The 14,554-nt window shown below is 37.7% G+C and overlaps 1 protein-coding gene across 1 annotated transcript in view; it reads right to left on the bottom strand.

The window, feature by feature from the left end:
* The window catches only part of LOC143182970 (potassium voltage-gated channel protein Shaw), a 31,541-nt gene that overhangs the window by 2,543 nt on the left and 14,444 nt on the right, over positions 1–14,554 (bottom strand). The window contains exons 2-3 of the mRNA XM_076384311.1: positions 10,712–11,090; positions 3,835–4,029 (exon numbers count right to left, since the gene is read on the bottom strand). Coding sequence (XP_076240426.1) covers positions 3,835–4,029; positions 10,712–11,038 — 522 coding nt within the window. The 5' untranslated portion in view covers positions 11,039–11,090. The remainder of the gene's footprint in view (positions 1–3,834; positions 4,030–10,711; positions 11,091–14,554) is intronic.

Consider the following 14,554-nt stretch of genomic DNA (forward strand, 5'->3'; position numbering starts at 1 on the left):
AGCGCTTCAGTAGTAACGTCGAGTATGTGGTCAGACCTGTGCCAGTAGTTTATGTCAGGAATATGTCCGACCTAAAATTTCAAAGTGAAATGTTGTCTAGTCAGCTTGCTAACCAAGGGAAAGCACATTTAATTAAAAGAATGAATGTTCGTTAAAATTAACAATGGTTCACGTTTTCTCGACTACTCTCTAAACTCTTCTTTCTAGGTTTAGTCAGATCTCACATCTGAGCAGATTCACACCATTCATATTCCAGCTCTTAGATACCAGCACTTTGATGTCAGCCGCCTTAACGATGACATACTTGAGAACTTTGTCTCCCCGAAAATTTTTGTGGTGGCGACGTGGAGAGCCCTTCTGACATTTCTCGCTTCTAACATGACATACATGGAGTCAGTTTCTTTGTGGTCCAGTTACTATCGCCTCAATCAATTTACATCATTGAACTGATTTAAATATGGAATCTTTCAATAATTTATAATATTCACACTTAAAGAAATTTAGAAATAGGGAAGATAGCTTTTTAACTAGGTCAGTACTTACTTGAGAACGTTCGGACCCCACGTGTATTTTAATTTCTAAGTATATTTAGGAATAATTAAAGATGAACAAATTCACTTTGCATATCTATTTCCTACTAATGTTAATATTTTATTTTGGGGACAAATGTCAGTCAGATGTAACACGTTCTCTTGATTGACAGTGTCCCTAATATTATCAGGACAGAAATATGTACTCCAACGAAGAATTTGTATAAAACACTTGGGGACAAAATCCACGAATAGCGCGACCGAAAAATCCAAATCGAGAACTCGATCTGAATCCGAAAAATTACTTATGGACGTCCTATTAACGTGTAACCACCGTTCTAAAGGTTCTCTTCGTTATGGTCGCCGTGATGAAGGAAGAAGTTGCAAGAAATCTAAAGAGGCTATAAAATCTCGCGGAAAGTAACGTTCGGTCATAAAATTGAAATTGTCAGAGCTATTGTCGACACTAGAATAACGAGGGCACTTTGCCAGGTTCCAGGGGAAATCCTGTTACCACGACCCTCCAGTATGGTTTGTTCCCTGTAACTATGTTAAAAGTTACGCGGCACTACGTGATCACTCTACCTTATCTTAACGATCTGATTTCCTCGAAAAACCCACTTTTGGTACATCCATTAAGAGTATAGTTCTTTCTGCATAGTAGGGGTTTAACCAGGAAGAAACTAAATGAAGGTCCTGGGGTCAGGGAATTACCCTCGTTTGGCTTGAGTTATGGTGAAGGTGGTAGTGAATCGATGGGATATGTTGGGCTACCTGGAGCCTTGATATCGCCAATATACAGGGTGACCCAGACAACTTTATCGCTTAAGATATTTTCTGTACCTTCAGTATTTTTAGTATACTAAGGGAACTTGTTAGATACTCTTCCATAGTTTTATTAAGAACAGTGTACGGTATAAGTATTTTCATTTTCTTGCTATATACATAATTTTGCTATATAGAATAATTTTTGTAATAAAATCTGGCTCATCTAGATTTGTAGAGAGTTGAATTTTTTTTTAAAGTCATTGCAATATCTCACAAACTATATTCTCTAAATTTGTATTGAAAATTGGTGGAAGGAAAAATATTTTAGGCAATAAAGTTAGGTAAGGCGCCTTGAATAAGAGGAGGAGGAATATGAGACGTAAAGTGGCTTCATAAGTGACAGCAATTTTGTAGATCCTCTATCAAACCTTTGAAAGAAAATGACGTAATTTGAGAAAATATCGTTAGGAAGCAGAAAAAAAGGAGGTAAATATCCACAAGTGATGTTTTAAGCCGAATTATGCATCTCGAGCAAGTGAAACTTGTTATCCTCGAAATGGAAAATTTCTCGGGGAATGAATAATGTATGGACGTTTTTTCCTCGAGAACAAAATAAACCCGCAAAACTGAAGAAGCATGAAGTAAAAGTAAATTTCAAAGTTTTGCAGGTAAACTTGATTTTTTAAGGCGAGTTGAAGCGAGTCAGGCGGAATACATATAAAGTTCCCTCAATTTATAGTTACCAGGAAAATTTTCAACCACCTCTGTACGGAATCTCAGTTTCACGCAACTCTGTAGAACGAAAGACCATTTACTTGAGACAACTTGTCCAATAAATTAACAAATCTCGTAATTACAGAAAATATCAAAGATCAAGGCGAATAAAACCTTCATTATTTTTCTAGCATCAGGAAAATGAAAGGTGCAAAATGTTGATTCTTTTCAAGCTAATAATCGAAACAAAATAATAGAAACATGAGTGTCATTATTTCCACAATATGAACTTACATTATTAAATGTGATCTAAGCCTGAGTGAAAAGGTATTGCAATTACTCACTGTAAGCTCTAGAGTAATAGAACGCATCCTGGAAAAGCATTGGTAGCGAGGGGCCATAATGGGCGAGCTGGATACGCGTATAAGGTATCGAGATAATACGCGATAAAGTGAAACTAAAGGCGGAAGGAAAAAGTAATGTGAAAACTAAATTTTCCTCTACTATTCGTGAATGCATTTTAATCATTTCTTTGCCGTCGAGTTAGCTATTCTCTATCCGTCAGAAATGGCATTAGGTAACCGACGAAGCAGCAGATTTTATTACGGAAATTCCGGTGAAATGAAATGTATTTCGAAGAATTGCTACCACGTGGAAGAATTCCATGCTAATTTTACAGCCTGTCGCGCTGCTATTGCTTAGTTCCTGTTACCACTGTCCGACGTACCTTACCGTAAATTTATATTTAATTCTGGGATGGCTTTCGTACAGCTGCCCTCTGAAGTTAATGTAATTTTGTCTTTTTCTTCCTGACAGGTGGGAACGAATTGCCCTTTCAGCGTTTGTGGTCTATGTAATGTTCCTTGATAAATGCAAAGTTGCAAAAATTGTACAGCAATTACAACACAATATTTTTTAATGAACGTTCTCTTCTAAGAGATTTTTAATTCTCAGTTTCACGTACAATTAATGACTGAAATTTTTAGAAAATGTTATAAGAATATATCAAGAGCCTGTAGATAATCGATAGCTTTATTTAAATTATTGATTCTTATATTATTCTTCTACTAGATTCAAAGGAGGAACATGTGTATGGTATCAACTACGTCAGATATATGAGAGTTTTCTTTGGGTACAATACTGCTTTTATTGAAATGTCCCGCTGAGAAGTTATTATCGAGACTAACTTTTTTAGCAAGCGTAAACTTGTTCGTAACAGAGTCGAGTTGTTTCGACAATTGTGCACGCATGGCAGTACCTCGAACTTTTCAGTTTGATCCACTTCTTCGTCGTAATCAACAGAACGAAAACAAATGGGAGGCAGTTTTTATGGAAGCAGCTTCGAAACAGTGTTTTTTTCATAGAGATGCACAGTAATACAGTTTCGATTTTCAGGCGGAATTACAGATAGCACGTGTGGCAGGCTTACTACTTCTTTATTTCAAATTTTCAAGTATCCAAATATTCAGATTTTCAAATGGTTAAATATTCAAATTTTCAAATTGGTAAATATTCAAATTTTCGAATTTTCAAATTTTCAAAATTTCAAATGTATAACTTTTCGAAGTTCATAATACCTTAACACGTTAAAACCCAGAAACCATATAAGTTACATGGACAGTTGTATCGACACTACCATCTATGATACATTGTGCAGCTGCTTCCTACACTTGGTGGCTATTTTTCGCGTAGTAACAGTAATATCGAATACGTTACACACCTTCTTCAATAAATCATCAGACTCACGATTCTTCTCATTCATACAGCACTCGTCTCCACGTAGACAATTCTATTTCTAATATTAAACGAAAAATGTACGAACCTTTGCTGCCAGAGAGGAGTATGGTTCGTCGAAGAGTGACCACATCTGCGGCTTGAGCTTCTGCCACCACGTAAGGGTGCCCTCGTAATACGCCTCCTCGAAGCCGAACTTCCTTGCCAGTTCCTCGTCGGTCGGCTTCTCGGTATCAAGGTCCAACCTGTCGAGGACTGTCAGCGTTTCCTGCGTGTCCCGATGCTAGAAGAGCGGGTCGGGGTGGAAGAGAGGGGGATGCAACAACGATCGTTATTCGTACCTGCGAAAGTCTCTCGCTCTCTCGAGGGGTGCTTTTTTTTGCTTTGATTTTGTGCTTTTCTCGGGACAGATAAAGCGCGTGCAAAGCGTTATACGTGAATTTCTCCACAGATATATGGAACAAAAGAAAACGTTCATTCCCATGTTCGGCTACTGTGCTAATCTCTAAAAGGCTGGCTTCGAAACGATCAGCTGGTCCGTTTCCTTTCGGTTCCGCGTGTTTTACTGGCGAGAAAGGTCTGAGGGAGGCATCGTGGTCTCGATTTACTCCACGTGGAGCGTTTGTTACCGCTGCCACATGAAATTGCTGGTTTCTTGGGTAAATGGCACCGTTGCGGCTTCTCGAGAACGGCCAGCGTTCTTTGATACGGCTGCAAACACCGCAGAACATGTTCGCCTCGATTCCTTTCGTATGGGAATCTCGATCGATACCGTGATACCCTGAATTATGCTTTTATTGTACTGTTTTATTTTCTCATGTTTTATTCGACCCACTTTTAATCATGAAATTTTTGCTTCAAGTATAGCTAGTGTTAATGCACTAGTGACTTGATAGAAATTTAGTGTAAATTAATTTCGATTTACTTTTGATAAGCTTTCAAATGAGATTGATGAAGTGTCTAAATAGAGTATACTTGACTGTACATCCTTGTATATATGTATATCTAAATTTCCATGTGCCTATTTTACAGACCAACGATGTCCTTCCTCTGATAACAATCTTATCAAATCACTATAGCTTCGAAACCAGCACGAACATAACAGATACTATTCATCCTTCGCTCTCACATTGAAATTCCTTGCACTTTACCGAACTTGCAACTGCATTTAACGAAAATCTACCTTTCAGATAACGAAATTGCATAATTACTTCACTAGGTGATAATGACCTACAATTTTGAACGTACAACTCCATCACATTTAAGTATAAAGTGTGAGGTCGTGGGTCATATGATAGTTATGGTGTAGCAATCGTGAAATTTTATCACCGTTACTAAAAGCCATTCAACACCACTTTACTTCCTTGAAAACGACAATAATATGATTACAGGACGTGTGATTATTGAACATGTGGATTAAAGTATTCAGCGTTAAAAGTTATTTAGGTAAAATTAGGTGCACAAATAACGAGCAACACGTATATAACAGCATTCGATGAGCTTCTATGAAAACAGTAATCAGTTTTCACCTGGCGTGCTACTCGATCACTCCACGATCCTGTTTTTACTGCTAATAAATAAATCACAGTCGAATCAGGTCGGACAAACGGAGAGACGAGATTAACTCGGATTGCAAACAAGGGCCATCGAGTTTCGGAGTACACGAGATGCATTTCAACGCGTCCTTGAATCCATTGTCCTACTGGGATTCACACCTTCGTCTCACGATTAAACCTAATCATCGGAAAATTCATTTTCTATGTTCGATCTTGTTTTCGCGAATTTTAATGAAAATTTTGTTCTCGTGACTTCCCTGCCTATGCTAATCACTTGTTTTCGTGTAGAATAGCTTGTGATTCAAATTTTTACTTCCCTTGCAGGCACGTAGAATTGAAATAACTGTGATTAAGCATAATTAACCAATTTGTATGAAATTGATGGTTGGAAGGAAGATTAGTCAAATTGAAAATTAAGTATTGCAAAACGATTTTCGCATAATTGCCCGAGCAATTTAATCTGCCATGAATATTTCATAATTCCAGGCTTCGTTATCAAGATTACACGCAGGAAGTTTTAAATAAAACAAGTGTCTTCCGTTTTTAGAGCACATTAAGCTCTGAACGAGTATGTTTAAATCGTTTAACAACTTCCTTGAAAGTATCACGCGCGGCAACTCCCTTAATTTGTCTTGCGAACCAAAGTATGCGTTCTCGTTTAATAATAGCGGATAACTTCTGGGTTTTGCGCATGGTAGATGATGTGGTAGCCTAGTTTGTGCAAGCTAGCAGGATATTTAGTTCATGAACCATTGAAAGTCCGACAGAAACCATTTATCACACGTACAAGAACCACTAACTATCAAAAATTTGTTTCTCAATAAGAATTCAATTTTTCTTTACCTTCATTTCAATCTTAGTTACTATTTCCCTAATTTCCACAAACAACCTACTCTAGCTAAAATCCTGTACCGCTAAATTACTGCAAACAACCTTCCATACCCTTCACATTTACTAAACCTCTCCTTCAACTCGTTCCTTGTTTCCCATTCCAAAGACCTTCTTATTAACAAATTGTATTACCATCATTATCGTTAAAATCCCCGATCGTGACCCACTTCCCACCGAAACATCATCCCCTTAGCTTCCCCTTATCCGTTCACGTTCGCTTATATTTTAATTATTTCAGGGTCTGTCGTAAAAACGACAGCAATCTCTTAAGGAACGCTTAAAACGTTACAACTTCAAGCGTCAGGGGGTTAGGTAATTCCACGAATAATCCCAAGACTCTGAGCCACAGTACTTTGAAGCTAATTGAACGCCGATTGACAATTTCGATAATGTACAATGTAGCGGAGTCCTGCGGAATGGTATGCTACGATTGCGGCGAGCCGCATTTGAATATTACCGCGAGCCTATCGTTGCTGGATTTTGGTGAATGCGATATATATCAGAAACGGAAACAACGGGGCGCATACACGACCCCGATCGCTGCTGGACAGAGGCTGGTGACACGAAGTTAATTGTTCCGAAATGACGTGGGTGCAGTGAAAATTCCTTTGCACATGACATCGTTTACCGAGCGGATGAGTTTTGAAAATTGACCTCCTGAAACTTCTTTTGTAGCCTGCGCGCTATTTTCGACGGGTTTTTCGCTCGGGAAATATGGAGATTGCCATTTTCGGCGTGTCATGAATACACTGGGTCGAAAAGAGCTTTTTCGTCGTTACATAGGCGATTTCTTTTTTTAGACGTAATTGAAGCTTTTATAGCGTTTATGCATATGTGCATAGATACTGAATATCGAAGAATGTAAGTAGGGAATTAGTTATTTTCTAGGAAGACAGCTTTTGGCGTTAAGAATGAGTCACTAATTCTGTCGAATTGGAGAGTTAAGCTGAACACGTGTTCTGTGTGTGTCACGGTAGAATTATTTAAATCATAGTCGGAAGTACAAAACAGTATGGGACTTGCTTTGCTAAGAAGATTAGATTTCTAAATATTTACGAGCAATGGAGGACCGCACGAATAATTCGCCTGAGGATGAGTTACGCAAGGATCTTCGCTAAATCATATTCATGTGTGCAATCTGGGGATTTGCGAATCCTGGCTGCGCGACGGCAGAGATTTATCGACCATCTCGACATTTCTACTGAAATTTTCCTACCTTCTGTTTCTTTCACAATGAATTCTTTTCCCCAGACCTTTTTTCTTGGGGTTTACACGCTCGTACATTAACTCTTTCACGATTCTTTAATTTCTGGAAATGTAGAGCTTCAGTCTCATATTGCAATCTTGCAAATGGCTATACAAACCTGCAAGTATTATTCAGTTTAAACGGAATTTTTGTAGTACACAAAAAGCCCCATATTTTAATCTAGAACGATTTAATAAAAAATCACGATCTGATAGGAAAACATTTAATATAGTCTTAAAAAATATTTTTCTTTCACTGTTTCCAAAAAATTTACCTCCTCATGAACTTCTTTATTTATGTCACCTATTTATCTAGAACCCCTCGACTCTCCATTCACAATTATCAAATATGACCTCTGGACATCTAATCTCTATTCCATTTCATCAACATTCCTCCACCCCAGAGGCCCAATACCATCGAGAGGCTCTCTCTCTTTCTCCTGTTATTTCCAACAAAAGGACAATTTATCTTGGAGAAAATAAATAGCCGTATAAATTTCAACGAAACACCAACGCCAGAAGGAGAGCACACCGATGCCCTATCCACATTCACCGCCACAAATCAATGGTGTTTAATCAGAATCCAAGCGTGTCACTTGCAGACGGTTCTTGACACTGCACAACCCCTAACAGACATTTCTCAGCCGTCCCTGTTTTCTTGGATTGAACGCGGTCAATGTTACAAATAACCTCCATCTGACCTACACTTTCCATGGGAGTAAAAGATAGATTCGAGGGAGCCTGAAATCGGGTTGCATTTGAGTAAAGTAGGATACACGTTGCAGTGACAGGCGAGGGTGGAATGTAAACCGGATTTTGTCGCAAGCGATTTCTCACTAAGCCTTGTGTCGCTCTGACATTCATTCTGGACATGAATACTAATTCATAGCATTTACTATTCTACAAAAAGTTGTAAATTTCTATAATTATGAATTATGAATCATTTTTCTGATTTTCTTTTTATTCTGAACGTTTGTTAATGCTTGTTTGTTAGCACGTTTGTAATACTTTGTTAGACAATGTTAGACTAGTTTTTGAACAATGGTTTAAACGAGTTACTGTTTTTAATCCAGTAGAGATACCAACAGCGGAACACTATGCCATACGACACGCACAGTAGTATTACCTTATAATAAAGCGAACATGCTGATGAAATCTAGTGGATTAGTGATTGCTAGACAGGCGACGAAGCAATCGATTGTAAAATGGTTAATTATAGTCAAAGGATTGAGATAATTTAACACTTTGCTACCTCTGATACCTATTATATTAGATTGAGTTTGTATTATTGAATATTGATAGAACACAATAGGAAGAAGACGAAATATATTTTATACTTATTAGATTATTACTAAATAATAGTTATATAAGCCAATGAAACAATCTCTAAATTACTTCATTCAATTAATTCATTTATGGTGACTACCTCAACTTCAATTTCATAGATGTGATCTGATGTGTTCAATTTCGTTTCGAGGTCGTTCCATTTGAAAATGAATTTAATCCATTATACATCCGACATGTGATTCTTATCGATGTCACATCTTAATGGTGAGACGAAGGGAATGTAATTCATTTAATCAGTTCATTCGATTTTGCTTATGTGCGAATAAAAAGTCTAGTAAAATATCTGTTCTTGATATTTCTTAGATTTCACGCGGAAAACGACGAAAATTTCACTGAAATTTCCTCGCATATTCCTACCATAGAATTATTTATCTGGGGATACGTAAAATAGCGAGGCATTTTATAGAACATATTAATTTAATATATTTTCGTATTATAGAGTATGAAGAAACAGGCAATCTTTCTTTTCTATATTTTCAATTAATGTTGTTTAAACAACCTTTATTTTTTCTAAAATGTCTCGCTTTTAGAACTAACACACGATTACAAAACGGGGAACCAAGTAATCTGCAACGAAGATTAACATTTTAGATTTTTCCGTACTTGCTTCCTGCAGCACAATAGGTGCATCAATTTGCTCGTCCCGCACACGGCGTGCTAATCTCCATAAATCGATAATTGTGCGTGCACTGTACAATTCAAGAAAATGCCTGCATCGAATCGATCTTTAAAGGACGCTCGAGTAGTTGATTTTATTTTACCCGTAGGGTGCACACATTTGCAATTCCCTTCAAACCATAAGATAAAGTCAAAATATATTTTAAATAGAAATTTGAAACATAATTCAACGTTAAATAGAATAAAATCCAAACTTTGTCATTCTGCAATTTGTGCCATGGAAAAGTTAATTTTTTAACTTTCCAATTTTCTGAAAATCGAAAGAATGAAGTTAGCTATTTCATTTTCGTGACAATTGTAACGTCCTTTAAATTTCTGTAGATTATCTGTTCAATTTTACATTAGAAATGAATGATGAAGGTTTAGGGGCGCGTAATTATTATTACGTTACCCTAGATTCATAACGATGGATGTAAACTAAACGAATGATAACTTGATTAATGAGCGAAGGTGATGCATTGCCGATTATATCACGCAATTTGCATTACATAATCGGCGATTCAGTTGTCAGTGTATGTACACTATAAATTAAATGACAGCGTCGTAGATGGTGAAACAAAATGGTCGCCAATTGTGTCACGTGGTTTGCTTAGTGCAATGTTTCATGTCCGTGATTATTGATCTAAACTGAATGTAAAACAGTATTATAAACAGACCAAACAAACACATTCCAATTATACTATTTATTATTATACACAATAATACGATTTCATCTGCTTTCAGTATCAACGTAAACCAAACCAGTCTACTGTCTAAAATTTCCAATAAATAGAAGCTTAAAAAAAAGGTCAAGCCAAATCTAAAATCAAACCAAAAAAAAAGTCCAAACTTCCCGAGCACCAAAAAACTATTCAACCGAGGAGCACTCTCCAGCACTCGCTGCAAAGAAATTCTCTTTCATATAACAGAACATTTGACACGCCGTATTTTTTATATCGCGCCCCCAGTGTTCCGTAAGTTGTACAAAAGTTGTAAAAAAAAATTGCACGAAAAATGGAGCGCAACGGAAACTACGCGCTAGTCGATTCACATATCCTCCGCTTCCCCTTACATCTCCCACCGATGCGCATCGAACACCCCCCGTGTTCGGGATTTCACTCCCCAGCGCTTTCATAAAATAGTAAGCTCTACAGGCCCTTTAATCTGCGCTCGCAAAACAGATGAAACCGCATCTACAGATAATATCTAGGTGAAGCAAGAGAAAAAAGAACTGAAAGCGGAAAGACCTGGGGTCCGGTGCGTATGTACCTGGGTGTAGGTCATCCAGCAACATGGCTCCACCTGGTTGGAGTCGAGACCCCAGAAGTCGAGCTCCTCCTCGAACAGCGGCCCACAGACATCCGTCGGATAGTGGAGCTTCCCTGTACGATAGTAGTTCAGCACCTGGGCAAAGACCCCCGGGTGCCTGTCGAAGAAGTACTCGTTCAAGATGGGGTCGTAGTTCGCGAGGGCCTCGGTCAGCCTCGAGAGCCTCGTCGCGGGGATCTTCTTCAGGGTCGCCTTGTACGTCTCGTGCCGGATTCCACCCACGTTCAGGACCACGCGGTTCTCCGAATCCATGTTTAGAAGACTCATTTTGATCACGGCTCTGCTACCGCCGATCCCGACTCAGAGAAACCCACGCGGCCTGGAATTGAAATTTCGAGAAGTGGTGATCACGATGTAGCGAGTGGTTATATATCTTGGTGATGTCAAGTAGAATTAAGGGATGTGTAGTATTTCTATGGAATTGAATAGTCTCGAGTATTATCAATGGACGTGGAGAACTGTATGGGTACTGTGTTATTAAATAGTTTCAGGTATAATCAAATGCTCTGTTACTAATTCTACCATGAATGCAATTGAAATTTGGAGAAGAGTGATAACTATAATCTAGTCTATATATTTGAGGAATGATACCATAGAACGTTGATGGTTACCCAGCGTATCCCTATGTAATTTGGACTGTGAACGACTATCATCGATGGACCACCATTGATAAAGTACCCCTATATAGGAATCCTCGTTCTATCACCAATTTGTCTCTATAGAAAGCTAACTTACTGATGGACGACAAGATAGTGACCATCGAAAGAGTCCTGATACAGTTCTGATTGGTTCTGATCTGCTGGTAGGATGAACTCTACTCCAAATAAACCTTTGAAACACCATTCAAGAATTTATGCTTAAATACTAGAGAATGGAGAACATTTAGATGAGGAAGAAGAAAATATCAAGAAATTTTCACTGATGTCGCTGTGAGCTTTAACACTACCTAGTAAAGGCAACCTCTCTACGTACCCATAGATATATAGATACATAGTAATGCGTCACAATGTTTTTTAACCAAATCTGCAATAGAGGCAAACAACGTGCTGCAAGCCAGAAACATAGAAAACACGAACAACAGAAAAATTAGTAAAGCCAACGGATTCGACTGTTCAGGTTTCGAAAAAGCTCTATCTATCGTGCACTCTTTGTGCATATAAGCGCATTGTATGTCAGCAGGCAGCGATTTTCGATTCGCAGTCACGGGTAGTGATAGAAAGCGTTTTGGATAAATAAAACTACTTTCGTCGACGATGGATGTGAACCCCGACGAGCACTTTTTGTGGAGCCGATAGATTTATGGGAATGTCGGTCATCAATAACGTGGAATTTAATTTTCAGCCGTTTCGCCGCGAGTTGCTGCGCTCTTTTGCCCGCCGATGAGTTTTTCTAACGATCCTGAAAAATGTGGTACCCCTTCTTGTCTAGCATTGTGTCTCGAGCACTTTTATGATTGAAGATATTTAAGAAGTAAAAACGTAGAAAACGTATTACTCGTAACACTAGTGATTCAGCTTCTTATTTGGCAACACTTAGCATGGATGAACTTGGCACATTTTATGAGATACACATAACTATCCTCATCTACCTTGAGGGTAACATTTTTTAGAAAAAGTTTTCTTTTTTAGCTTTTTACTGTTTCCAGTTAATTATTATGCAGATAATATTTTGAGCATTTACTCTATTCACTTAAAATATTGAAGTTACGATGACCAATCACTTTCACATCTTAACACTGCAGTCTACGATAGGAACGCTTTGCCTAGGTTACTCCCTGATCACCATAGGTAGACTGTCTGCTCCCGTCACGCTACGACAATGAAAACCAAATTCGTTTTGGGTTACGGCTACGGTCTGCAGTTCGAGAGAGATAGTGACAGAACTAATTTACAAAACAAATGACTGCTACCAATACGCTCACGATCCTACACGGGGTGTAGGGTAATGTATTTTATGTTCAATTGTTGGCGCTATTTCACAGGTGTCTTTGTTCAGCTATTTTTTGGAATTTGAGCGGGAGGAAGATAAGTATAATAGTCTCTATTTAGGTTTAATGTTAATCGAATTCTCTGTTCACAAGCTACGATGTTAACCAAGTACAGTAGAGCACAGGACTGATAAGTACCTTGCAGCAACGAGGTAGAGGTCTCGCGAGCGAATTAGAACCGTCTCCCAATTTTCTTGGTCTTCCTTTAATTTTTCGAATTTTTGGCTACCATTTACTTTATACTGCATACAACGGTACTAGGAAAATTAGGGAAATTAATATTAACTAATTAATTCCTTGAATTTTGTCTAATCGTGTATTTGTTTCTTCTATTTAAATTCCCAGTTATTTAAATATTCAAAAATTCAGAACGAACTGTGTCATGTATTTAGAACTGGAACATTAGATAAAACAGAAGAGAGTTCATTAGCATTCTAACGTCATAGTAATAAAAGTTTTTGTAAGCTCTGTCAGAGAAGAACCTGTGTTTTACATAATTCCTTTCTTTGGCGGTGCAGAGACCAACAAGACGGGTTTTTGCGAAAGAATTGTTTGAAGTGAGCAGATTTCTAATTTTCTTTATGCACTAGAAGATGCGATAATTGTAAGCCGTGTTCCTACATCTGCGATGCAAGACGCTCAACATGATTATGGCGACTTTACACGTTTCTCCTTCAAAAGATGTTTCTTTTCGAACGTGTGGAGGGTGTACGCTGTACAAGTGGAAACGTAGCGTTTCGAAAATGGAAAAGAATTGAGTTACGTGCTTTGCTATTTTTATGGCAGTGTGCATTGAGAAATTTAGGAGGGTGTGCTCGAATATATTGCTCCAGACGGAAGATTAATATCGAAAATGTTCAAAAACAAAATATTATGGTTGTACGCTTTTACTATTTTACACTTTTATCTTGAGAGAAAAATGACGAAAATAATAATTCTTTAGTAGTAAATGGGTACTGTACAGAAAAAAAATTTGGTGTTTTGAGTCTCGACCTATTTGTGAATGAAACATTTTGGAGACATGTCCTGAGCAAATTTTCGAAATTATTGCATTACAGTATATTGCAATATTGCACCTGGAATAAAAATGATTTAATGTGATCATAATAAATTGATAGCATAAATTGGCTTGTTAAAATATTACGTGATAAATTCATTTTCTGCATTAGATTATAATATCGCACGCCGAGTCTTTAAATAAACTTCTGTGAAGTATCGTAACAATGTTTTAAAGGATAAAAACCCCTGACAGGCTTTTACCTTCGCAGAAGATTGAATTACACATATCCAATATTGACTTCTCTTCCACAAATGACTTGATCGATATTGACTTTTACATGACAGAGAATTCTGTAAATATAAACTTAAATAAGGGCAAGAGAATTATTTGAAGATCTTCCCTACATCAAACCATAGATAATAAAGAGTATAGGAATAATGAATCGCTGTGCTTTTCAAACGACCACTTTATAATTATTTTTTTTAATAAAAGATGATCATTTCCTCCAATGATTGGATTTCCTCGAAGGTTTTCTCAATTTTCTAATTATACGCTTTCGTGACTTCGCCATTGACGTGTGCATATTTAACAACCGCACGTTAACTGGGACAACTAAAAATACAAGCTCTTTAGTCCTCTTCCATGTCTAAACTTTTCATCTACGGATACATGTTACTTCGCTCGACAGTTTAGCACGAAAATCGGTCCGAGTTGGCCGATAGCCACTGTGCAAGCTATCCGATACACGGATAACAACTCTAGTAAAGAGAAAAATAGAGAACCCCTTTTTCTGTGG

Source organism: Calliopsis andreniformis, chromosome 9, assembly GCF_051401765.1.
Source record: "Calliopsis andreniformis isolate RMS-2024a chromosome 9, iyCalAndr_principal, whole genome shotgun sequence".
NCBI lineage: Eukaryota > Metazoa > Arthropoda > Insecta > Hymenoptera > Andrenidae > Calliopsis > Calliopsis andreniformis.